Source organism: Tiliqua scincoides, chromosome 1 (genome assembly GCF_035046505.1).
Source record: "Tiliqua scincoides isolate rTilSci1 chromosome 1, rTilSci1.hap2, whole genome shotgun sequence".
Lineage (NCBI taxonomy): Eukaryota > Metazoa > Chordata > Lepidosauria > Squamata > Scincidae > Tiliqua > Tiliqua scincoides.
Window position 1 is genome coordinate 175,813,954 of NC_089821.1, and position 25,525 is coordinate 175,839,478.

Consider the following 25,525-nt stretch of genomic DNA (forward strand, 5'->3'; position numbering starts at 1 on the left):
TGTGAACTCTATTTTCCTGTTTGTAGTCATTGTTTGCCCAATCTGCTGCTGGGCAGTTTTTTACACATTGATCGCACTGTCATGGTGAACTGATGTGCACCATAATGCATGTTAAAGTAATTTCCTTTTTTTAGAAAATCACCTTGGTGTGTGATGACCTACCTAAATACTTTTAAACAAGTCCCTACTCAGACTCTGAGAACCTTGTAAGTGAGGATCGGAACAATTATGCTGCTGCCAGGAAGGGGAGGGGTTTTTAAACTTACCTGGGGGTCACTAAAGTTCTCCAGAGCACTCTGCAACCCTCCAGGCAACTTCAAAGTCCTGATAAAAGAAAAGAAAAACCTACTTCCTGTTTTTGTCATGAAACTGGAAGATGATTTTTTTTTTTTTTTTTTTTTGCTTTTTAACAGAACTTTGAAGCTGCACTGAGGGCTGTAGAGGGGGTTGCAGGCTCCCCAGACCCTCCGGAGAGCTTTAGCAACCCCTGTTTAAAAACCCAACCTGGCAGCAGCATGATCATCCAGATCATGTTGCTGCTGATTTCTGGGTCATTCCCCTTAAATGGGACAGGTTGTTCCCCTTGTGGTGGTGACCACTGGTGGGTGGGTTTGGGAACCCAGTTCTCCTGGTGGGTTTGGGAACCACTGCTTCAAAACAATAACAGTATTTAAAGATTCTTTTTGAAGTCCATGGTGATTTATGCACATGCATGCTCATATTCATGAAAAGACTATGGCTAAGCCGTAGTGCTGTGCAAATAAATTTTATTTTTTCTAAGATCTAGAAATCCCCACAAATGTTTTCAGGTGCTTCCTCTCCAAACTGTGAAAACTAGGGGGAGGGGGGCTTGCTTTCTGGGTGTTGTTGGGTTGCCTTGAGGCAGAGTCCTCAATCCCTTTGATACTGATGATGGTGGTGATGGTGGGGAGCTCAACCCAGCTCAGGTTAGGAGTGATTTTTCCATCAGTAATGATTCAGTTGGACAGACTCTTTCATGCAATTCAATAATATGACCCAAGGATTCAATGGCAGATCATAACCAGTCATTTGTTCTATTATGCACATTTTTTCCACCAAAAAGTTGAACTCTATTACATTTTCACCAACAGTGAATCAACTCTGCCTTTTGTTATAAGCATTTCCAACATTGATGTTGCTTAATTGTTGTACAAGAGAATATTTTCAAAGGAGGCAAACTTGTCCCCTCTTCTTCAGAAATTCATGACCAAAATGGAGATCTCCAGATGGGTTCCTCTGATTAAGAAAACAAAACAAAACAAAAAAAGTTGCTCTTAGGAGTATGTTATGGTTAGTTTTAGTGATAGCTTATTTTAATTTATTTTTTTTAATGATGCGTCATCACTTAAAATGAATAAGCCCCCCATGAAATCCCAATAGAATAATGTGGCAACATATAAATTTAAAATAAAATAAGGAAGGAACATTATAATCATGTAAAATGAAAGTTTTTGTTTTTAAGACTACAAGACAAATCTCCATTATGAATATTATCCTTTAATGTATCCATCTGGTGCCTTGACTTTCTGCCAAAAAGAATGTTGCTTCCAGTACTTCACGGGTGAATGGAGTAAATTGATCTATTATATCCGTAAAAGAAGTGAGAACCTACTGGGGCTTGATGGAGATCTGTATTAATAAAAACACTACTCCAGCTGAGATGTCCCTTTTTGATTTCTGAAATGGATGCTTACATGTAAAAATCGTTCAAAAACCTTCACATGAAGAAGAATGGTGTTTCAGTGTGTAAGTACTTCCAGAAGTAATAACATATATGGGTGACTGAAGCCAGCAAAGTGGTTATCTTGTGGGAATTATCTGTTTCTCCTGTGGGGTGTTAGTTGAGGGGAGGGGAAAACATACCTTTCCTATAAACTTCAGGAAACCACGAGGGGTTGTAATGAAAGCAGAGGTTTTCTTCGTCATCACATAGAAACACATAGCTACTGATTGGCTAGTTGCCCCTGCTGATATCAGCAACTCATGTACTCTAGGAGCTGCAAGCCAGTCAGCACCTGCACATGTACAGGGTAGTAGCTAAAGCCTGGTCTACACATGCAGCAGGATGAGGTTGGATAACAAACTGTACCACTTCAGAGTGCAGTTATGGGATCACATCATTTTTATGCTCCCCTATGTGATAAGCTCCCTGCAAACTGAACATTAGCACAACTGGAAATGAATTGGGCTGAAACATCTCTGTCTAATGTGCAATTTGTAGTTGGAAGTGGTGGTTTTGACACAGGGGAGTACTCATAACTGGTGCATGTCAGCTAAAATAGTACATTCTACCCAGTTTCATGTCCCATGAAAAAAGCAGGAATTTGCCAAATTTGGACATTGCTGCAATCCTGGCATGTTCTTTACCCATTTCTGCCCAGCCCACAGGTGTACATACTCGTATTTGATGCCTGTTGCGTACATGCAACATTGGGCATAAATGGCTTTAAACAAACTACCAATGGAGATCTTCTCTTTGCGGGAAGCACACAAGCCTTAAGTTTGTCACACTACGGGCACAATTCTATCCTGCGCTGGAACAGGCAAGCCAAGAGGCTTATGCTGTATCCAGCACAGGATAGGGGCCCAAGGCGGCTCAGCCAGAGGCAAGGGAAAACCTTTCCCCTTACCCCTGGGTAAGGCGCCTTTGGCCCAAAGGGTCTCCTCGGACTTGCACAACCTCCTCAGGTGGCACAAGTCCAAGGAGAGCAGAGTGGCTTGAAGCTGCTCCATTCTCCACAGGAACGCGAGTTGGGATCCAGCATAACTGCCGGATCCCAGTCCCGCCTCCCACTCCCCAACCACGCAGCCACCCACCCCCGGGGCTGCCCAGCCAGGCCAACGCAGACTTGCAGAGGAAGCCAGCGCAGAGGCTTGTGTCAGCCTCCAAAGGCCAGCACTCCTCTGAGCACTGGCCTGGCTTTCTCCCAAGGAGGCACAAACATGCCTTACGGCACTTTTGCAACCTTCCTGGGCCGGTGCAAGAGACTTGCACCGGTCCAATTGAAGGGCTAGATTGCGCCCTACCATGATAAACCCTAGTTTTGAATAAAGTCTGGTGAGTGTCTTTTTATTCTTTATGGTGAAATATCTGCTGAGTAAAAAATACTTGATCATTAGACAAATATGTATATACTGTGAAAATAAACTTGGTCTGTTTCCATGTCAGGGCCCAATCCTACCCAATTTTTCAGCCAGTGCAGCGGTGCCAATGGGGCGTACGCTGCATCCTTTGGTGGGGTGGCAGTCACGGAGACCTCCTCTTTAGACAATGGACAATATAAAATACACACAGTAAAAACATGAACGTGATTTAAAAAACATCAAACATTATAATACTGTACTCAGGGCACAAGATAAAGCATGTGGGGGGGAAATTATTGGTTATCCCATTTTAACAAATTATTGGGAATGAGAAACTAAACTTTAGCACAGTGTAACTCCTGTAGCTTTGTTAGCTACATTAACTATTATGCACCTCATCAATTCATATATGTTTTACTTTTCAAGTGAGTAAAAGCTCTTTCAAATGGGCAAGGCTACAGTTCTGGAGAGGCAGCAGACGTCGTTCAATAGCTCTAAACTGTATGGCTCTTTCAGATAATAGTTACTCATATTTTGCAGCATTTGAGCACAACTCAAAATGATGATCAATTATCTCAAAATATTCCTGTAAAGGGACTGGGCCAGAAAAACTACATGTGAAGTCTTCGCTGTTTTGCTTTTCCAAAGAGTGAACTCTTTCGCAATTAGCCAAATATCTTCTAACAGGTCACTTTGAATTCTGTAACGCTGTGATGTTTTTGAAGCAAGTAACGTCACCCTTGACCCAGCTAATAACAGGAATCCTAAAGTATTTTGTTGATCTCCATCAGCCTGATCAGCAAAGTCTGGAATAAGTGTAACAAGGCTGACTGGAGGCTTGTTGGTGTCAGTAGTTAATCTCTGGTTTGCAGTTTTTGATGGCTGAGCTAAAAAGCATACTAACCACAAGGGTAATCGAAATCTGCACTGGGCAAATTTTGGTATACCTGTTGGTGTGCTATTTGAAACGAAAGCATTATCATCCAGATCCACTGGTGAGCAGTTCCTCTTTAGAAAGGCAGAGAGTGCCACTGTCTTAGATATAGATGAATCTAATTTGAGGATAAACTTGTCAAGAGTTAATACTAATGAAGATTGTACATGCACTGATAATTTGGTCTTTGGTGCTGTAAGTTTACTCTCCTGTGTGATCTTTACTGTCACTGAAAGAACCACCTCTGCTCTTACTTCAGTGTCAGCAACTTAAGATACTGAATCGAGATCAGACAAAACTTCCACAACAAGAGCCAAATCTTCATTATTTTATTTTATTTTTTATTTTTTAATTTTTCAGGTTTAGATAAAATGTCTTTGGTTTTTGTGGCTTCTTTTATTATTTTCTGAAGTTTATTCATTTCAGCATCATAGTCTTCATAATTTATATCCCTAGCTTCAACTTTGGGAGCTTGAAATAAAGAAGGATCTGTACCAAGGTGAGAGCATTGTAGGTAATCATCATCACTCAGTGTGACTATCGCACCTTTCAAATCTCTGCTTCTCCCAGCTTTTAATTCATGTTATTTTTGACATTTATTCAAAAGTTCAGGGTCATCCGAAGAAACAATCACATTGGACCTTAATGCTCTTCTGTTGGTTGTAACAGTTGGTTCCAACAGGGGTCGAGGCCCCTCCACAGAGGACAGTCCCTTATTCTTTAAGGTCTCCTTTGACAGATTGTAAGCAGAAGAACTAGAGGTAGGCAGGTGTACACTAGCAGTAGATGAGTGTTTGATATCTTTGAGGAGAAAAACCAAAGATACCAGTTGTGTGATCATAGTATCTTGTTCTTCAGGAGGTAGGAAACCAAATGAAGACAGAAGTTTAGCATCCATCTCATCTTCTGTCATGCCAGGTTGGAAGTCAATCTTATCAAGTTCGTTATTAGAAATTAGGGGGGACTTAACCAGAGTGGCAGGAGGGTTTGAGAGTTTTACATTAGTCAGCTCCATTGACGAGGATGGATCTAATGGTACAGGCTGATCTAATAGACTCCATAGGGTTCCAGATTTCTCATTTGAAGTCCACCTTGGATCTTCAGTTGACTCTTTATGGCCCTCTTCTTTTCTCTTGAAATTTGGAAGAGCAAGTTTCTGCAATGAGTAATCATAAAAGTGTTGTTGTAGCCTGATCCCAAAGCCAATTAACTCAGGAGCCTGCGCAAAAAGTAACCTTGGAACACTATTTGTGTGAAAGTAAAGGAGAAAACGCTCCTGGCTCCCCGTGCTGGGCAGTCTTCCCATCTTCTGGAGATCTATCACTGAAGCAGCCTTCCTGAGGAGAAATGCAAGATGTTGTCTAGCTCTCCATTGGTGGACCAATCAATGTGTTTCCCCCTAAAGGGGGAGATATTGATGGCTAGGCTCTTTGTATCATAAATGAGAGTGACAGAGTCTTTTCCAGAAGCTGTTTGTAAGATGTTACCATCTGGCTGCACATCGGGAGTAACCCTTCTATTTGTAGATCTGCCCTCCCTATCACACGCCAAAGGTTTCAACAAGTTGCCTGGCTCAATGTTTTTATCCTTTTCCTGGAGCAAGTCTGTAATACACTCAAGCTGAGTAGTTATTACCTGAAGTATCTCAGCCATGAGGAAAGTCTGGTGTATTAAAAAATCAATGTCCTTATTTTCCCTAAATTTATTAACACTTAATAAATGCAATAGGTAAGCAACTAGCCACCTGGGTAAACTTAGGGGAAGTTTGCCTTAAAGAGCCCGGAGTCTCTGTGAGAACAGCCTCCAGATGGTCAAAGCTGTTCTGCTTCATTAATGGCGACTTTGCTGGTATAAAGAAATCATCAAGCTTGGATTGTTTGCTTGCTGGAAATAACATTTCTCCCTCCTCACCCTCCTGAAGGTAGGTCCTCTTCTGTCCCATGATACTTCTATCTCTTTGTTTTCAGTTGGAGTAACTTACAATTAATTAATTAATTAATGTCATGTGCCGCAGAGTCTTCAGATGAAGATTGTAGCCAGCTGCAAACTCTTATCACTCTTTTTCCTGTGTCGAGGTCATTCTGTTTTTTTCTGTTCCTCTGTGCTATCCTTATAAGAAAACACCTGGCAGCAGATGAAAGAAGGTTCTTCTGCTCTTATTAAGGAGGACAATAATATTAAAAAGGCCTCATTGCTCTCAGAGCTCCTCACAGAGCATCTGTATCAGCAGGAACCGGAACCCATAAATCTTTCACAGTAAATCTTTGACAGAGACCTCCTCAAGGTAAGGAAACATTTGTTCCCTTACCTCCAGGCTGCATTGCAGCTGCACCAGTGCTGGAAAATTGGATAGGATTGGACCCTAAGTTGGTGGGAAATTTGTGGAAACACTGCAAACCTATATCCAATATTGGAAAATCTTCATATTTGTTTCTGTATTGCTCTAATTAAAAGTTTTTACTGAACCCAAACAGGAGAACATAAGAACAGCCCCACTGAATCAGGCCATAGGTCAATCTAGTCCAGCTTCCTGTATCTCACAGTGGCCCACCAAATTCCCCAGGGAGCACACCAGATAACAAGAGACCTCATTCTGGTGCCCTCCCTTGCATCTGGCATTCTGACATAGCCCATTTCTAAAATCAGGAGGTTGCACATACACATCATGGCTTATAACCCATAATGGATTTTTCCTCCAGAAACTTGTCCAATCCCCTTTTAAAGGCGTCCAGGCCAGACACCATCACCACATCCTGTGGCAAGGAGCTCCACAGACCAGAAAAGACATTCAGAAATGAAATATTATTTAGGCCCAAATCCTAACCCACTTTCCTGCACTGACATAGCCGTGTCAGTGGGACGTGTACTGCATCCTGCAGTTGGGGGGCACTCACGGAGGCCTCCTCAAAGTAAGGGAATGTTTGTTCCCTTACCTCGGAGCTGCATTGCCCTTATGTGGATTAGTGGAAAGTGGATTAGGATTGCGCCCTTACAGATATACACATACTCTTTTTAAACATTTAATAGTTACCACCAGTGGTAGCCCAGCGTGAGCTAGTGCTAGTTCGGCTGTGGCGATAGGCCCGCGTTCCACTGCCCGGTGGTCACCCAGACTGCCAAGCGGCAGAGGGGTGAGTGGGGGTGTGGGGGGGAAATGAGGAGGAGGTGTTCCAAGGTGAGGAGAGGCGGGGGAAGACAGGCAGCAGGCGAGGAGGAGGCATGGCAGGGGGAGCAGGGAGGTGGGCAGGACCGGTGGAGTTCAGCGCAGCCTGACAAGGAGCTCTCTGGTTCTGCAGCCGCTCCAGAGCTGCCATAAAATTGAGTAGCCCCATTCTGGGGCTACTTTCTTTACTCTGGGGAAGGGGACAAATGTCCCCTTCTCCTGAGGAGGCGGTGGTGGCTGCTCAGGGCATGCTGGATGCCACAGCAGCCATTTCACCACCATGGCAGCCCTGCGTTCCAGGCAGTTCAGGATTGGGCTACCAGTCCAGTTAGGGTTGATTGTGATTGTTCACAATTTTCCTAATGTTTTCTTTTGTTCTCATTGACACTAGGAAACTAGAAACCAAATCCAAATCGGATAGATAATCTTACCAAATCTTTGTTATTCTATTTTATCCAGAACACTAATGCACAATGTAAAACCTCTGATTTGATTCAAGCACTTAGAGCAGATTTTAAATAATGAAGGTTTTAATTAAAGATACCATCTTCAACTATTTTATGTCTCCCATTTAGCCATGCATTTCTGCATAACCTTATTGAGAACACTTAATACAGAGTGAACATTCTGTATATGCAGAACAGACCCGTTACTTTTGACTTAGCATAAATAATGAAAATCTTTTTATAAGACTTAGAACTGAATTGTTTTAGTCTTCCTAAAAAAAAAAAAAAAAGAATCCTGCTCTGTACAAGATACAGATACGCAGTTTTCCCTTTTTAAAAATATTGTGTTTTGTTAAATGCAGAGGTATGTTATGAAACCAGAAGTAATGCCATTTTAATTGATGCAGTTACAGTAACATAACATCTGCATCTGTGAATATTGTTTCATTTTCCAATGTGGGTATTACAGTAAGTGGATGAATCTCTTTTAAATCCGCACAAGGCCTAATGTTTCCCACTAAAAGGAAATTAATTTAATATTTTTCTTTAGGGCAGATTATGTGTGCCATTTTTTTTCCTTTACAGATGAATAAAACAAGAAGGAAACATGCCAAAAATGTTGTATTGTAAGTAGAAAAAAATGACAAAGGAATTTTTTCAAAAAAAAAAAAAAAAAAAAAAGAGCTGACTCAGCAGAAATTTGGCATCCTGCTTCTGGATCTGTCCTGGAAAACATGTGTGCCTTTTTCATTCAATCATAACATTGCCTCCATAAATTCTATCATACATTCATTTCCTCCATATATTTTACCACATATCAACACTTGTGCAGAAAAATACTGTGTTGGAACCTATCCTTAGAAAGAAAATGTTTTAGTTTCTTCTGAACTATTTAGAATTAAAACTGGAATCTCCTAATTTTTCCCCAACCATGAATGTTCTTCAATGCAACACAAGCATATTCATGCTTGCTCAAAACTAGGTTCCATTCCATTCAGTTGAGAGTACTCCTAGGTAACTGCACAGGATTGCTATCTTAGTGACAAGCAGGGATGGGTAAATCCAACGTGGCTGGACTCGAGTCAACACTGCAGCTGCCCCGCCTGCTTATACCCCAGGAGGGTCACCTTACATCCGCTTTCTTGGGTGTAAGAAGAGCCTCCTTGGATGTAAACAGGCGGGGCAGCTGCGGTTTTTTTCCACAGTGAGGGGAAGTTTTGCCTCACCTGCCACCCCTGTACTGCACCTCCCTGCTCTGAAGGGGAGGGGACTGCTTGCACACCTGCAGTGAGGCTCTGTGCAACACATAGTGCTTTGCAAACCAACGTGTGGCTCCCTGCAAAACTTAGTGCTTTGCACCAGCTGGAGCTACGCTACTGGTGGACACCATTGTTACTTGGGAGGAGAGAGCCTCATTGAATGAATGGAGCAAATGGGACTACTTCTGAGTAGAGCTGCAAAGGATTGGGTCATTCCAATAAACCTTGCAGCTGCTAGGTGTGGCCATTATCCTTGTGGCCGCTTCTGTCCCTGCTCTCACACAGTCCTTCCCACCCCCTCCCGCCTTGTTTACAGATGTGATGGGGACAGCAGGGGAGAGTTTAAAGAGATTTCCAACACACACACACACACACACACACACACACACACACGCAGCAGCCTGTTGTGTGTTGTTGTTTTTCCATGGCTGGGTTTTTAAAGCAAACGACTCAAGACTCAAGTGTTTTTGAGTCGTGAAACTGCTCTGGGCGACTCGGAAATTGCACCCATTATGACCCGTTTTTGAGTCAAATAATGGTGAGCTGGACTTGCCCACTCCTGATTTCCAGGCACTGTAGATTTCTACCCTACCTAGCACATTTTGTACCTAGAGAGAATCTAACAAACCCATCCTGTATCGTGTACAACCTCCAGGTCTACACTAGAGCAGATATATGTCTTTCCTGACTTCTTTTAAATCTGTTCTGTTTGCCAAAACGTTTTCTCAAGGACATGGCCGTTGAAACTAATGGGTTTGATTCAGGTCAAATACATCAAGGATCATTTGTTTCCTTTTACGACTATGTGTTTTGTCTTTACTAACATCAAATAAGTACTTTAAGGCAAACATGCATATTAATTTGGTTTACTAAATGTCATGGCCACTTTATTCTCTTGGGTACATGAACATGGAAGAAATGCATTATACGAGATACAGCTCGTAGATACAGTTGTGCTCCCATTGAAATAAATTGTTCATAGCCTCTTGATTGGAGTGAATCACAATTTTTATGGTTGTTTAGAATTTATTTTTTACCATAAACCAAATATTCAGGGCATGAAGTGTTTATGTTGTGATGATTTTTAAAACATTCATGTTATTTTTTGCTTTTACCCGTGAGCAAAAACACAGGCATGAACTATAACGCTATGTGATAATTGTGGAACTAAAACAATTCTCGTATACTCACTAATTGAGAGTAAACTCCACTGAGGAAAGCAGGACCTCTTCCAAGTGAACTGGGTTGTAAATTATTCAAGTATCAGGAACTAGTCCATCATTTACTAGTGCAAATTCAGAGAGCCCAGGAAAATAGCATTTGCTTTTGTTCCTTGGGTGATTTAAATAAGAACATTGTCCGCGAGATCCTGGCATGTAAATGATCAGGTACCTGAATTACGCACAGATGCTTCCGAAAATGCTTCTCTCCCTTGACGTCAGTGCTCACATTTCAGTCAGTGGCACGTACTATCTGGGTTATTTGGGTAATTTTAATCTAAGGGCACTGAAGGCATAGATGTTTCCGATTTAAGGGCTCTTTATATGTCTGTTCAATAGGAACAAAGTAGGTGGAATGCATCCAAAGCCAACAATGTGTGTGTGTCACATGAAAGGTATAACAATGAGTACAACTGCAGGAACCTGGTGATGATTTCTGCAATCAGAACAGTTTTTTTATTGTGTGTGTGTGTGTGTGTGTGTGTGTTATACAGGGGGCCCTTATCTGCAAACACGCCCCCTGCAACACACTCCTAGCCTCCAGAGGGTCTTCTGAGTCATCTATCTGCAGTCTCTGCCGGGGTCAGACCAAGCCTAGCAGTTTAAAAAAACACAACTTCCAGTTTTATGGAGAAACCGAAAGTGACTTTTTTATGCCTTGCAAAGCAGTAGGAGGCCCAAGGAATGCCCAAAAGGCTTCCCCGGGCTTCCTAATGCCTTATAAGGAATTTAAAACATCGCCTTCTGTTTCTCCATCAAACCAGAAGTTGTGTTTTTTAAACTGCTGGGATCAGAGGACCCTTTGGAAGCAAAGGGAATGGAGCTCCCCTTGGCTCCAGAGGGTGGAGGGTGTTGGTATTCACCTGTATCTGCGGTTTCATGTAACCAAAGGGGATTCCGGAATGCAACCCCTGCAGATACGGGGGCATGTCTGTATTTCCGTGTCCTTGTTATATTCTCCATTTGACAAGGGGGCCTAAGATGACAGTTCTGACCCTTCTCGCAGAGCCAGTTTCCTCTACGTGGTTTGGTGGTGCTCCCATGACTGCATGTATGTGAAGAAGGAATATCAAAATGGATAATCCTTATTTATGTAGGAAGGAATGATCCTGTAAATATAACCTAGAATTGTACATATGGGATCATCCCCAGGAAGTGATCACCCAACTCATTGGAGCTTTTCCACAGATGTGCATTCACAGGATCACTTTGAAGTCATTCATTGAATAATATAGAAGTATTGGTTGGAATCACCCCCATCACACAGAGCTATGTCTGCCATGCATCTTCCACCAGTAAATAGGCCATTAGAGTGCTAAACATGATGTCAGAACTGTGTGCCTTTGTGAATGTCAACACCCTTCTATCTAAAGCAACAATTTGCAACCTTTTTCATCTCATGGAACACCTGACAAGGCACTAAGGGCTCAATCCTGTCCAACTTTCCAGTACCAGTGCCAGCACAATACAGCTGGAGGTAAGGGAACAAACATTCCCTTACCTTGAGGAAACCTCCATGACTGCCGCCCCACTAAAGGTTGCAGCACACACCTCATTGGCACGGCTGCACCGGCACTGGAAAATTGGATAGGATTGGGCCCTAAAACTGTCAAGGCACACCATCCTTTTTTTTCTTTTCTTTTTTTCAATTGACAAAGCACACTGCATTGCAGGTTGGGGGGAACGCATATCCCCCAATGGCCTTCCTAATAAATGACCCCCCCAAATCCTACAACACCCCTGCAGAGCATTCACTGCACACCAATGCACCATGGCACAGTGGTTGAAAATCACTGGTCTAGAGATTCCTACTGGTTGAAGTGCACTGGGGCTAATGATAGAAGTACAGATATATGAATGTTGTTGGTAGGCTTGCAGGCATGAAGGAATGGTTGTCTCAGATTTGCCCATGTTGAACCAAAAATGCATTGGAAATATTTAGTGCAAGTTCACTAATCCTAGCTTTTATTCAGTTACATATCCACATTTCAAATAACTGCTATAATAAGCATAGGGCTGACTTAACAAAGTACAGTAACTGAAAAATCCATTTTGTTGTCACTGTTCACCTGTTTTCTAGCCGTTAGAACAAGGCTGGTTCATTCAGTTCTCTGTGGTCAAGGCTTTATTCATTTTCTCAGTTCATTATCTGCTTTTCCCGTAAAGTAGCAAATGTCAGTCTCCAGTTCATCAGTCACACATTTTCCAAAGGATTATACTTGAATTTGTTTTAATGCACCCTGACCTAGTTGTTGGTTGGATCCTATAATACTGTAAATGCTATTTACCAAATGTTGCACTTTAATATGGATCATACTGAACTGTTACATCCTAACTGTTGTTAAGGACCCAAATCTATTCCTCCACTAGTTTATGTATTGCAGCAGTGCCAATGCTGCATTCTGGGGTGGGGGGGGGGCAGATGGGCCAGACAGCCCTGGAAAGGTAAGTAAAAGAGACATAGGGCGCAATAATCCTAACCCCTTATGTCAGTGCTCTCCAGGACTGACATAAGGGCAATGCAGCTCTGAGGTAAGGGAACATTCCCTTACTTTGAGGAGGCCTCCGTGAGTGACACCCAACTGCAGGATGCAGCACACGTCCCATTGGCTGGAAAGCATTGACATAAGGGGTTAGGATTGCGCCCACAATGTATCTCCTGGTAGGCCACCTGACCACCAGTGGGTCTCCTTGGAATAGCTGGCGTAAATCCACGGAGCCTCATGGGGGAAGGTTCAGGCCAAGAAAGAGGGATAGGATCCTGGTATGTGCTGCTGTTGAGATGCACCGCCCCTCCCCTGAAATGCTCCCCATCCTGACCCTCCCTTAATCTTTCCTTCAAATCACCCCTGCCAACACCTTACCTGCTCTGGCATGGCCTCATTGTGTTGGTGCACAGCAGTGCACCTTTTGTGGCACCACACCAGCACTTATGGCAGTGGGTCAGGGAATGCCCATGATATAGGAATGGGATGGGCCTGTGTGGAAATACGCTGAGCCAGGGAAAGGAGTTAGATAATTTGTAGCTGGACTCCATTTTGGGTCTTTTCTCAACATACAGAATCATCATTTTTGAACTAATCTGACCATCTTTTCAAATGCTATTAGTAACCACCACCTTGGTCTCCAAGGAGGAGTCACTCTGGTGATTGACACTTACTTGGCTCTACAAGATAGGAAGGTTTTACCATATTTCCATACTGAGGGAGAGAAGTACACTGGGAGAGAAATTGAATTGCTATGATTTTTAGGAACTCTGTTTCATTGATCAGATTCCCCATATGGAAGGGTCAAATCAGAAGTGAAATTGGAGATGGATGAATGAGGGCCCAGTTCTATCCTCTACCCCCCCCCCCATGCATGCAGGGAAGGATGACCCTATATCCTATATGACCCAAGGGTGGGCTATATATGGGTACAGCTGTACAGGGATTTTTTTGCAAGTGACCTCATCCTGCAGATCTGAGCTGGTGCTGAACTCCCTTGTCACATTATCTTGCACAGATAATGATATCTGGACTGAGATATCTCACAGCCTCACCTACCTAACCTAGTTGTTGTGAGGACAGAAGGAGGGAAGGAACCATGTGTATCTCCCTGAGTTCTTTGGAGGAAGGGTGGTATAAAAATGAGAAGACAGACAGACAGGGGAAACTAGTCCAGAAGGCCCACATAGGATGTTTATGCCTAATCCAAGAATGACCTCTTTTAGATAAAGTTTTATATGACTTTTTTTTTTTTTTTTTTTTTTTTTGCCAGTGGGTGATAGAGCAATTGGAGAACTTCAAGGAAAATTTTCTGAAAATAGAGTTGTAATAGTTGCTGTGAGTTACCTTCATCCAAAATGAGAGAACTTCTTAAAATTAAAACCACTTGCAAAATGTTGTATGTCTATAAAACTGTCTAGCAGGGAGGGGAATTTGAGTGAGGTGACTCTGCTTGGAGTCGCAAAAATGTGCATTTTTTGCTGTCTCATGGACACTCGAGTCGTGTGCATGGAAGACTAAGAAAACATTCAAGGGCCCCTTGACTCATGACTCGCAATCCACTCGACAACTTGAGTCACACACCAATGGACCCAAGTTTCGCCACCTCCCTCTCACTTGAAAAACCTCTTGTGTTCTTCTGGAAAGCTGTTTTTTCACGCACGAGCTCCAGCACCAGCAGCGAGTAGGTTTTTCAGAGATGAGTTAGGGGGGGTTGGAGTAAAAGGGTTAATTTTGTTTGTGCTTAAAAAAATTGGCAGGGTTTTGTGATGTAGTTCCTGTTGCAATTTTTGCAAAAAGTATCCATGCTGCAAACAAGCCAGACAGTGAGGCACCTGCAGTCTTCTCTGCATCTATTGGATGGAGGATGTGTCTTCAGGAGAGGAAGGGAGCAAATGGAACTGTTTTTCCCCATAAAAACAAGCGGGGGACAGGCTGTTCTTGGAGCAAAGAAAAACAGCCACCCCACACCTCACATCCTCATTCCATGTTTTGTACCCACTAGAAGAAGTTCTCTCCCACACACTCTCCCAGCAGAGCATCTATTCAGGCAGGCAGGCAAGGAAACGTGCTCTTCCTTGTGCTGCTGCTGATTGTGGGGGTAGAAGAGAGACTGAGGTGGGTGAAGCAAGCCTCCAGTCCACATTATAGGTCAGCCTGTCATTTCTGGAAGACCAGAGATGTGTCTGAGCCGCACCACGGGGACATTAGCTTCCCCGCCTTCCTTCCTGACTACAGGTCAGTGGACCATTCTGTTGAGACCAGAGGTGTGTCTCTGAGCGGTGCAACACACATACTAGCAACTCAGAGTCCTGGGTTTCATTCGTCACTGCCTGCATGCTGCGTACATTAGGAGGGTTCTCCCACGTCCAGGCTGTTTTGCAGCTATTTTTGTGGGATGCAAGGTTGGATTGTGATACTTTGGCCCCCCAAAACACCTCTCCATTCTTCTAGAAACGTGCCTGGAAAGTAATTGTCAGTCAGTGTGTCTGAGTAGCAGCATGTCTCTCCGCCCCCCCCCCTCCAGCCCACTGGATTCAGTTTGCCTGTACTGTGGCTAAGCTGTCAGGGGCTTACCTGTGGGCTTCCACTAGGCCCATCCCTCTTCCTCCCACCTTGCCTACAGAAATATTTATCCTTACTGTAAAATGTTGTTTTTACTGTCACTCTGCATCCTGCTTCCGCTCAGTAGTCTGTCATCTTGTCAGAATTGCTGGTTACTGTAATTTGTTAATCAGGCCATATTGAGGTATTTAACAATTCAGGTTGTAATCCTGAGTGGCAGATGGACTGACGTAAGTCCCTTGCGCCGACCCATTGTTGTCGCGAAAGTGTTTCTGCCAGGTCTGCCATGATATCTAGTGTTGTTTGTGGAAGGCACATGCACTTACTATCCAGTAAGTGCAGGCATTGAGATTCTGGTACAATGTAAGTAGCTAGCAATGAACACTGTATTTTTAGTTTAGGCACATTTAGGAATTTTGTTCATTGCTTTTCCCTCCAAACCAGCTTGCACACTCATCTGGTTTCACTATGCACTGGGAATTTTGTGTGCTTTGCTTTGAATCGCATTCCAGCTGTGCCTGCTGGTTGTTGCTACTGTGTCTAATTTGCAGCCTAATTCCAACTAACTGCTGCTACCAATGCAGCCATGCCCACAGAACGCACACTGCATCTTATGGTGAAGAGAAAGTCAGGGGGTCTCCTCATGGTAAGGAAGCTTTGATTCTATTACACTGTAGTAAGCCTCTGCTGCACAAATGGGTCTCCTCGGATGTGAGTCAGCCATTTTCCTAGCACACAACTGAGGAGCGGAAAAGAGGGAACAGAGATAGGATTCTGACGCATACTGGTGCCATCAGGATCCTTTCCTCCCCATTCCACCGCTCACCCTCCCCCCCCCCGCCCAGACGCTTTCCCATTCCTCCCCTCTCAGCCTCCCAACACCAACCATCTCGTGTTCTGCTGTCATAACTCCAAATTAGTTTTGGGCTGTTGGTCAAATTCAGGCATTTCCATCAGTATTGTCTACCTAACCCCCCCCACCCCTCCCACACACTTGCCCCATTTTATTTAATTCATTTTCTTTTGGACTAGTTACCTTTTGATTCTTTGCCTCCCTACCCTATTTCGCTGGTAATTTAGTGGCTTGTCATGTCTGAACACTCATGTGTTCTGTTGCTATTTGAGTTTTAATAAGAACCCCTGAGGTTCTGAGCTATCCTGGAGGGAGGGTTTCCAGATGGCCTCCTCTGCCTCATCTCTTTAACCTGGGATGGTATCAGTGAATAGAATGATCAGTTCTTGCCTCCCCCAGTCAGCAACTGAACAGATAAAAAAGGAAAGTGGAGAGCAGGGAGGGGTACATGTGCTAATCACTAGGTACTGCTCTCCTTGGTCAGTCTGCCTTCTTCTAGTACTCTCTCTGATGGAAGAGGAGCAGAAGTCCTCAACGTCAGTTTAAAAATACTTGTGTGAGCTATGTCTATTATGCATGATTAGTATTCCTCTATCAAGTGCAGCCTGTGAAAGAACATCCTTATGCCTTCAATCCCTGAAGTGTTACCTGAGAAATCACAAAACAAATGACCAGGTAAGGAAGCTGGTTGTCTTGGCTATTGGGAAGAAAGGGGGGTAAAAATGAATCTTGATCTGAAGAGAGTTGTTAACAGATTTGCTAGTTCTCACAACTTTATTGTGAGCGCCCAGCTTTATTAAAAAGGTAAATAAGAATTTACTAGTAAAGACTCTGCTAAACCTACCTTGTAGCACAGCATTCAGTTGCTTGATGTGTTATATTGAGTTGACTATATTTGTGACAAACACTGATAAAAAGCGTATCTGAACCCTCTTGTGTTCATTTGTGTATGTGTACTTCTGTGCCTTGGCTTTTGATTTGATTTGTATCGTTTGTTGTGGAATACAAAAATGATAATGAAAATGTTAAGAAGAAGGGAAATAGACTAACACTTTTAACCTACATTCTAAAAATATGTTCTTAATGTATATAGCAAAAGCCTTGCTCCTCCAGTAATGGTCTTTGCCTCCATTTTGCTCTCCCAAACTCATTTTCCTGGAAACATCCTTGCTATTATTCCAGGAAAGAGGGGACACTCCTGTGTGCAGCCAAGGCCTCCATTGAGTCCAGCTCAAATACATGCTATAGGCTCCTTCAGCCACCACTCTTCAGTTCCTATGGAGACACAACTCCCTATTTTTTCACTGCTACCGTTTGTCACTCACTGCTGCTATCTATTTGGTCTTAAACGTTTGTTGTTACCACTGCTCTGCTCACGTGGTAGGCTGCAACCTTGAAGCCAGACGTCTTGTGCTAGACTCAGACTAGTTATATGATGTCAGTCTTTAAATAATTGGAGGCACTGGTTGAGCATTGATTATGATGATCAGGACCTGCTTCTTCTGAAGGCAGGAAGCATCCAGGGGAGATTGGAACTGATGTGATAAATTGCAACCTACTGGAATTTGAATGGCATGCTAGATCTCTCTCTCTCTCTCTCTGTAATATAATGAAAGCCTGAAGGCTTTAAGTATAGCCTTCCAAAAGTGATTCTCTACTAAACCTTCAGGTACATTTGAAACTGAGAGCCAGTTGTGAGGTAATATATTCTGTAGAGCTAATATTGTTAACATCTTAATATTCCTTGTCTCTTGATTTAAATTACAATTTCCTTTACAATGAAATTCACTTATGAGTGGCTAAATGGTTTTCTGCCACATTTTTGCTATTATGGCTGCTTTTAGAGATGTCCCTGTTGCCTTTCCAATTTACCCCTCTCTGGGGCACTTGCAGTAAATTGGTTATGCACAGCGTATTATGATATAGATGCAATGCGCAGGCTGCATGAACTCTATTACCCTTGTTGTAAAATGATTAGAAAAAGCAGTGTGCAAAAAAAAACAACAAAAAACAATTACCACAGTGACTCACGTTAGAAATGGAACTCTGAACAGACTGTTTAGCATTTCTGTGAATGTGAATAATGGTGCACAGACATGTCAGAGGCTTAAAACGCGCCCGAATTTTGTGTGAAACTCACAGTTGCCATGGAATCATTCTCAGATGGTTGAAGCCACAATAAGAGTGATTTCTAGATAGCAACTGCATTATGAATAGGGCAAAATGGGTAAACAAAATTTCTGTTAACCTCTTTCAGCATGAGGTTCTTCTTATTTCTGGTATTTTACACCACTGTTGCAATGGTAATAGGTAGCTATGTGTTTTCATTATCCCTTATTTGCATTTGGAGCTATGATATGCCAGTATGTGTTTACATATAACTCTCTTAAAGTTGATGGTAGTGGCTTGCTGTATTATGTGAACTGTTGTTTTTTTTAAGTCTCCGATATGATTATTGCCCAGGAAAGAATGTAGTATTAGACCTGAGAAAACTTGAGTTTATATCCCAGCTGAGTTACAGATGAATGGTGACATTCTGGTCAATTGAAACACTCTCAGATTCATTTTTTCCATTTGTAAAATGGGCATATCAGTTACCGGTATCTGCCTTAAAGGATTGTTGTGAAGGTGAATAAGATAACGTTTCTGAAGCACATTGCCTACAAAATGTGCTGAGGACGGGGAGTAATAAAATGGTAATAATTACACTTCATGGTGAAGAATAATAGAAAATGGTGGGTGGGAGACTGGTTGCTATTTTGGCTTTGCACAGAAACAGGCTACAGGCTGCTAATATGTCAATCTACTTAATAGGACTTGCTTTCAAATTCTATTATGTGTGTGCAAAGGATAGTAGCATTGTTATTGCTTCATTAGCCTGGTTCTAGAAGTTATATCTCCCCAAGCAATTTGCGACATCCTCTTCCTAGTTCTGTCATTCTTAATCAATTCAGAATATAGTCTGAAAACACAACTCCGCTATGTCCTTCCACGTGAAGTTCAGGGCATGAACCAACAGAATAAATAATCTCTGTTAAGATATCAAACTCAGCTGACAAGCAAGAAAATCAGGGCTATAACATAAACCAGGGGTGCTCAATAAGTAGATCCCGATCTACCAGTCAATCGCCAGGCAAAATGAGTCAATCTCAGGCTTCTCTCCCATCCATGCATCCCTGGGAGTGAGCCCCGTTGACTCTCCTGGGGATGACTTACCTTTCCCCTGTTTTTGCACTGGTCTGTATAGAGATCTGCTCCCCCCCCCTCTTGTATTGGAATCGAGGAAGATCTGGTGGGGAGGTAGATGTGGTGTCAGCAGTGGCCCCTTTAAGGGTAAGGCCTGGACATCCAGCAGAGTGTGCTGCACAGCTGCAGCCACTTGAAGGCAATAGGGCCCTCAGGGATATAAGAGCACCTGAGGCAGGAAGGGCTCCACTTATTTATGTGAGTCAGCCTTTTCCTACAAGAAGATCTTTAAGTCCAAGTACTGATGTTTTGCACTGGTTTTGTACTGGTCTTGCTGTGATGCCTATATAGAGATCTTCCCTCCCCCACACCTTTCCCTTGTTTTTGCACTGGTCTGTATAGAGATCTGCTCCCCCCCCACTTGTATTGGAATCGAGGAAAATCTGGTGGGGAGGTAGATGTGGTGTCAGCAGTGGCCCCTTTAAGGGTAAGGCCTGGGCATCCAGCAGAGTGTGCTGCACAGCTGCAGCCACTTGAAGGCAATAGGGCCCTCAGGGATATAAGAGCACCTGAGGCAGGAAGGGCTCCACTTATTTATGTGAGTCAGCCTTTTCCTACATGAAGATCTTTAAGTCCAAGTTCATCAGTTCCACCATGACTGATGAACATTTGGAAGTGTGCTTGAAGCTGGCTGTCAGCAGCTATTGTCTGGGCTATGCATCCTTGGCTGATTCACTTCAGTGCAAGTCATCAAAGTAAACTCAAGTAATTACAAAAAATGTTTATAGTTAATTATGTTGTGTTGTGCAATATTGGCTCATGCGGTTATGCAAGGTACACCAACATTCATTGTACACATAAATGTTATATGTTATGATGGCGCGAACATTGTAAAAAAACTCTGGTAGGTCTCCGGGTCTTGCTGGGTTTCAAAGTAGCTCTCAAGCCAAAAAAGTGTGAGCACCCCTGACATAAACCCACAATCTGTCTATTAATTATGTATATTCATCTCTTTATAAATGTTCCTTTTATTTAAAATGTTTCCTCATATTTTTAATATGTCTATTAACCACTTTTTTCACCAAAATGTGTAGCCACATTTACTTTTCCTAATAAAATGTACTTTCCCTGTTGATAACATTGCTGAAGGGTAAATGAGAGCTCCTATTTGATTTTTAAAAATACTTTTTCTTAATAGTGGCTAGCATTCAGAAGCTTCCTGCGGCATCAGTTCTAACGGACATAAATTTTCCCATGAAAGGAAGGAAAGGAATGGTTGATTGGGCACGGAACTCAGAAGACAGGGTTGTCATTCCCAAAAATATCTTCACACCTATGTCAACAGGTAAAAAAACGAAAAGCATCTAATCATTATAGTTCATTGACAGGAGTGTGTAGAGGAGTGCAGAAGGGACCGTATGGAATTGCCAGCTCGTGGGTCTCTAAGCTTGTTTTACTGCTATTTTTGTTCAGATCGTAAGCCAATTTCATATTGGATACTTCTGTACAAATGCATTTTGCCTAGTGTAAGAATTGGGCAGTACAGGCACCAACTATCATTTGCATTTACCGTAAGTTTATCTCATTATAAGGTAGGTTTTCATAAAAAGATGAGAGTAGTTGTACAAAGGTACACATTTTTCCTCCTCATTGTTCTGTAGTACAGTTCTTATCCTTGTGAGTTTGAGGAGGCCATCTTTCTCTCCCTTTCTGGCCCCTACCTACTCTTGCTGCCAGTTCCTCAAGTCTGAAGCTACCGGTGGGTATATTAATGTGAACATTGACATTGCTATTCCCATGACAAGCAACAAGCTAGCGGTTAGAAAGTGGCAGCTGCAGGAGGAGCCCAAGACAGAGAGACAGCAACAGGGACTCTCTCCATAAATAGCTCCAGCCCCTTTTCTGCCTGAGCCTCTATCATTATATGCAGGATTTTTCACACATAGAAATTACCAATTTCTGATGCTGTCAAAGCTGTGCTTGTGACTCTTCTCTCCTTACTCCTTCTGGCCTGTGCACACTTGCCCAAGGGCTAACTGTGGAAGAGGGCTGTTATGATCCTGTCATGATATTTATTTCATGTATTTTTACCCTGCTTTCTCCCCACCTATGCGGTTGCCCAAGGTGTTTATCCCCTTTCTATGTGCAGATGGATCCTGTCTTAAGCATCTTAGGCATATACTTGAAAAGTAAATTGTGTGAATGCAACACGTTTATTACAGGGACAGATGTGACAGGGAGAAAGAGAGCTGAAATTGCCTGCTGCTCCTTGCTGAATGTATACTTGGTATCAAATCTGAGTTTGTTGCTTCATAATGTGTGGAAATGACCCCTGTGCTGGTTTAGTAACAGAACCCTACTACTCCAGTGATTTTCCATAGGCTGATTGCATTGATTTCAGATTCCAGAATTAGTGCTGTAGTGCCATACCGCTGCAGTGGTGAGCCTGCCCTCTTCAGTATTAAAGGGAAAACAGTCCTCTAAAAATAACTCTCATGGATCTTTTATAATCAAGGAGGAATACATCACAAAGCACTGGCACAGTTTAGGAGCAAATGATGAATCTCACAAAACAGCCAGTCTTCTGAGCACTTTAAATCTTCTGAGATGTTCCAATTGTACAGACCTTTTTTCCCCCCTTTAATATATCCTATTACATTTTTATGACAGGATGCTGGGAAATATATTTCATGTTACAATGATGATTTCCTTTAAAGATAAAACTTCTTCCACAGTGATAAATAATATTCCACATCCTTGTTTGCTGACTAAGTTGGAAAGGGTTGGAAAGGCTACAAATTTAATGTACACATTGTCTTCTCTCTCCCCTCACCCCCACCCCTTTTCATTTTAGACCTTGATGAATCCACTGTATTTGTACTTGGAGCAGTACTGTACAAAAATTTAGAACTTATTTTGCCCACCTTAAGGTAAGTGATTACTCTAAAAGTGAGTGCAATTTAGATTCCTTCCAGAATATACCCCTTGGACGTGTCAGGTGGAAAACAGACAGCAGTTACCAGGTACTTTGTTGCAGTATAAGAGTTGTCACTCCCTGGCAACTCAAAGCCCTGTGGGCTGGATCAACAGCTCCAGATTATTTTTGTATGCACCAGTCCTCTCCCTCTATCCAGTCTGTCTTTCTGCTCTTTGCTGGGATCAGCACCAGTTTGCTTTTCCCAGAGGCATGGAGGCAGCAGAAAGGCAAAGCAATCAAAAAGGGAAAAGGAAAAGAAACAGAGAGGAAAGAGACAATGGTGCTCCTAATGAAAGTGGGATTAGAGAAGAGGGAATGAGGAAGACTGAATGGTGCCTGCTGAACCCAAAGTTAGAGAAGGCAGCAGTGGGTGGGGGGAAGAGGGAGCATTCATCAGGTGCTGGGCAAGTTGTCTTATTGCCTGAGCATGGGTAGAGAAAGTAGCCAGAAATAGACAGTGCTTCTCACCATGCTGACAAGAATAGTTAAGGGCTAGGAAGAGAGCCAGACAGAAGTGTGCATTCATGTGTAGAGCCTGAAGCAGTACAAAAGGCTTGTGCATGTGTAGACGTGAGTGTCTGTGAGTCAGATTAATCAGACAGAGGTAGACAGAGACCAAGAGACAGAAAAACAAATCAATCAGGCCAGGTACTGGGAATACTGGTGAGACACAAAAACACAAAAGGAGAGCTTGACCAGTCTTGTGCTGTTAAAGATGAGAGTTCTCAGAAAGTTTGCATCAGGGCTATTCAGTTCTGAGGAACTGCGATTGTGCTTGAGTCTTTGTAGTTGATGAATTAACTGACTCCTGAGTAGCGCATGCTATAGCATGCAATGCTTCGAATGTTGGTTATCCTAAATGCGTTACTTTATGTGCAGGGGTTTTCCATACATTAGCAGTGGTTCTCAAACATTTTGAGGCTCTGGAGGCTGCTTATAAATGCCAAGGGGTGTGGCTATAATGGTGATTGGGCAGCAGTGGTTCTGCACTTCTACAGGCCTCCTCAAGGTCTGGAATGTTCAAAACAAGTGATTGCAAAGCACCTGCTGGAAACCAAAAGTGCTTTGTGCTTGCTTTTTTTTGAACGTTCCAAGCCTTGGGGAGCCCTGCGGAGGGCTGCCTGGGGCTCCCTGCAGCCTGCTGCAGCCCTGTGTGAGTAAAAGCACCCCCTCACCCCCCCCCTTAGCAACGTGACTCTGGGGATTGTGTCACTACCTTGCCCCTTCCCCCACCCCTTAAAGGGGTTTAAAGGGACAGGAGAACCTTTACACGAACTGGTGGGTTGCGACCCACCAGTTTGAGAACCACTGTGCTAAGCTATTGCAGTGGTAGTAGTAGTAGTAGTAATGATATATTTAGCCCACGCTTGAGCTAACCTCTGTTCTTCTTATCTCTTACACTCAGTAAGAGTTTTGCTTAAGTATTTGTAGATTTTGTGAATAAACTACCATGGAATTAGATGTTTTGCTGCACTTCCCTGGTCAGCCAAGAGACCTCTGTGCATTTTCTTTCAACAAGACAAACTTAGATGATTCCTAAAAATACTGAAGCATAGAATAATTTGTACCTACCAATGCATCACTTACCCCACAGGTTCTGTTTTGGCAATCAATGTAAGCTTATTTCCTGTTTAACATAAGTTTCATGCTAGAAGTGTCTTGAGGCGTTTCACAAACTCATAAACAATAAGTGGAGGCTCATTAAACAGAAACTCTTTCAGAATAACTAAAATGTCAGTCTTTATTTAAAAACAGACAGCGACTCAGCAGGACTGGGCTTTGTGCATTAAGTATTTGATGAAAGGGCTGGATTTATAAGAATGTGAGATCCAAATCGGGCTCAGCTAGAAAACATTACTCAGTCATAAGGTTTGACATGGCATATAAAGCACCGAGCCATTCATTTATGAAAATGGAACAAAAACTGATGGAATACCTTAAAGGCTAATCGGACAATTTTATGCCCTGCATGATATATAATAGGAAGTCTGTGTGTATTGTACTCCAATCTGCTGTTGTGCTCTGGTATTTATTGCATGCTTTTCAACCTCTTTCCAAGACACTTTCGTCAGAGTACATAGAGATTTAGATGCAGTACTTGGTAATAATACTAATGGCTGTTTCATGACTGCTTTCACATACAGCATTCAGTATTGGCCTGTTATCATTAAAATGTCTTTACAGCTTATGTTTATTTTATTTTACAGGTGGGGGGCAGTATAGAACACTAATTCATAGTGTTATTGAAAAGAGGGGAAACTAGTTCAAAACAGGACAACAAAATTTATTGCCAATGTTTCTGCAGGGGGGAAAATATGTATATTACAATCTTTCCCCATGGTTACTAGATTTTGACTGCAATCCTGTCTGTGAGTAGGTCCCATTAAACTCAATACAACTTATTTTTGAGTCAGTATGGATAGGATTGGACTGTTTGCCTAATATTTATCTGAAGCATTTGACTGCGGTAAGTATATATAGGAAGACTTCACTACACAATAGCAGAAATAAGGCTAAGGCACCAATCCATTCTCCCCCACCAGATTAGATGACGCAGTAGCTCCAATGAAGCACATGCTGCAACCAGGGGTGGGGGGGCAGGGCAACAGAACAACTGGAAAAGGTAAATAAAAATATGTTTTACTTAGCTCTCTGTAAACTACCTGACTGGCAATGGGTCTCCGCAGATCTACACTAGCAATTTAGGTGACATAAGTCTGAGGAGCTTTGGGGGCAGGTTCAGGCTGAGAAAAGGGGATAGGCATACTCTGCTGCCACCAAGATCCACCTTGCCCTGCCCCCAAACTGCCCCTGCCTGGCCCACTGTCCCCAATCCTCCCCTGAACCTCCCATGACCCACCCCAACTGTCACTTTTACCTGCTTTTGTGCACCCTGGATTGGCCATTGGCATGTGCATGGAGTCTTCAGCCATTTGCACCAGTGGTCCCATAGCACATGAGTGAAGTGTGCCTTTTGCAGCACTTACAGTAGCAGATCAGGAGGTCTGGCAATCCTAATTACCCAATAGAAATGGACTGCCTGAAATATAGGAACTTTTAAAAAAAAGTAGAAAAATAGTGCAGAAGTGCATTCACATGTGCATTCAAGTCATCCAGTTAATACTGAAGGTACAAATACTGCTCCTTATTTAGAGTTCCGTATGTGCTGGAGTTCTTTTGTGAGTGGAACGCCACATTCATTTCAACAGAGAGGACAGCATGGTGTACACAAAGGTGGCTCTTGGATCACAAGGAATGGAGAAGGTCTTGAAAGGGGAGGTGCTATGAGCTATAGTGCAGCACCTATATCACCAAGGAATCACTGGATAGA

At 42.8% G+C, this 25,525-nt stretch overlaps 1 protein-coding gene across 1 annotated transcript in view; it reads left to right on the top strand.

The window, feature by feature from the left end:
• Positions 1–25,525, top strand: part of ADGRB3 (adhesion G protein-coupled receptor B3) — a 564,982-nt gene that overhangs the window by 286,456 nt on the left and 253,001 nt on the right. The window contains exons 12-13 of the mRNA XM_066612423.1: positions 20,416–20,562; positions 22,072–22,147. Of these exons, the coding sequence (XP_066468520.1) occupies positions 20,416–20,562; positions 22,072–22,147 (223 nt within the window). The remainder of the gene's footprint in view (positions 1–20,415; positions 20,563–22,071; positions 22,148–25,525) is intronic.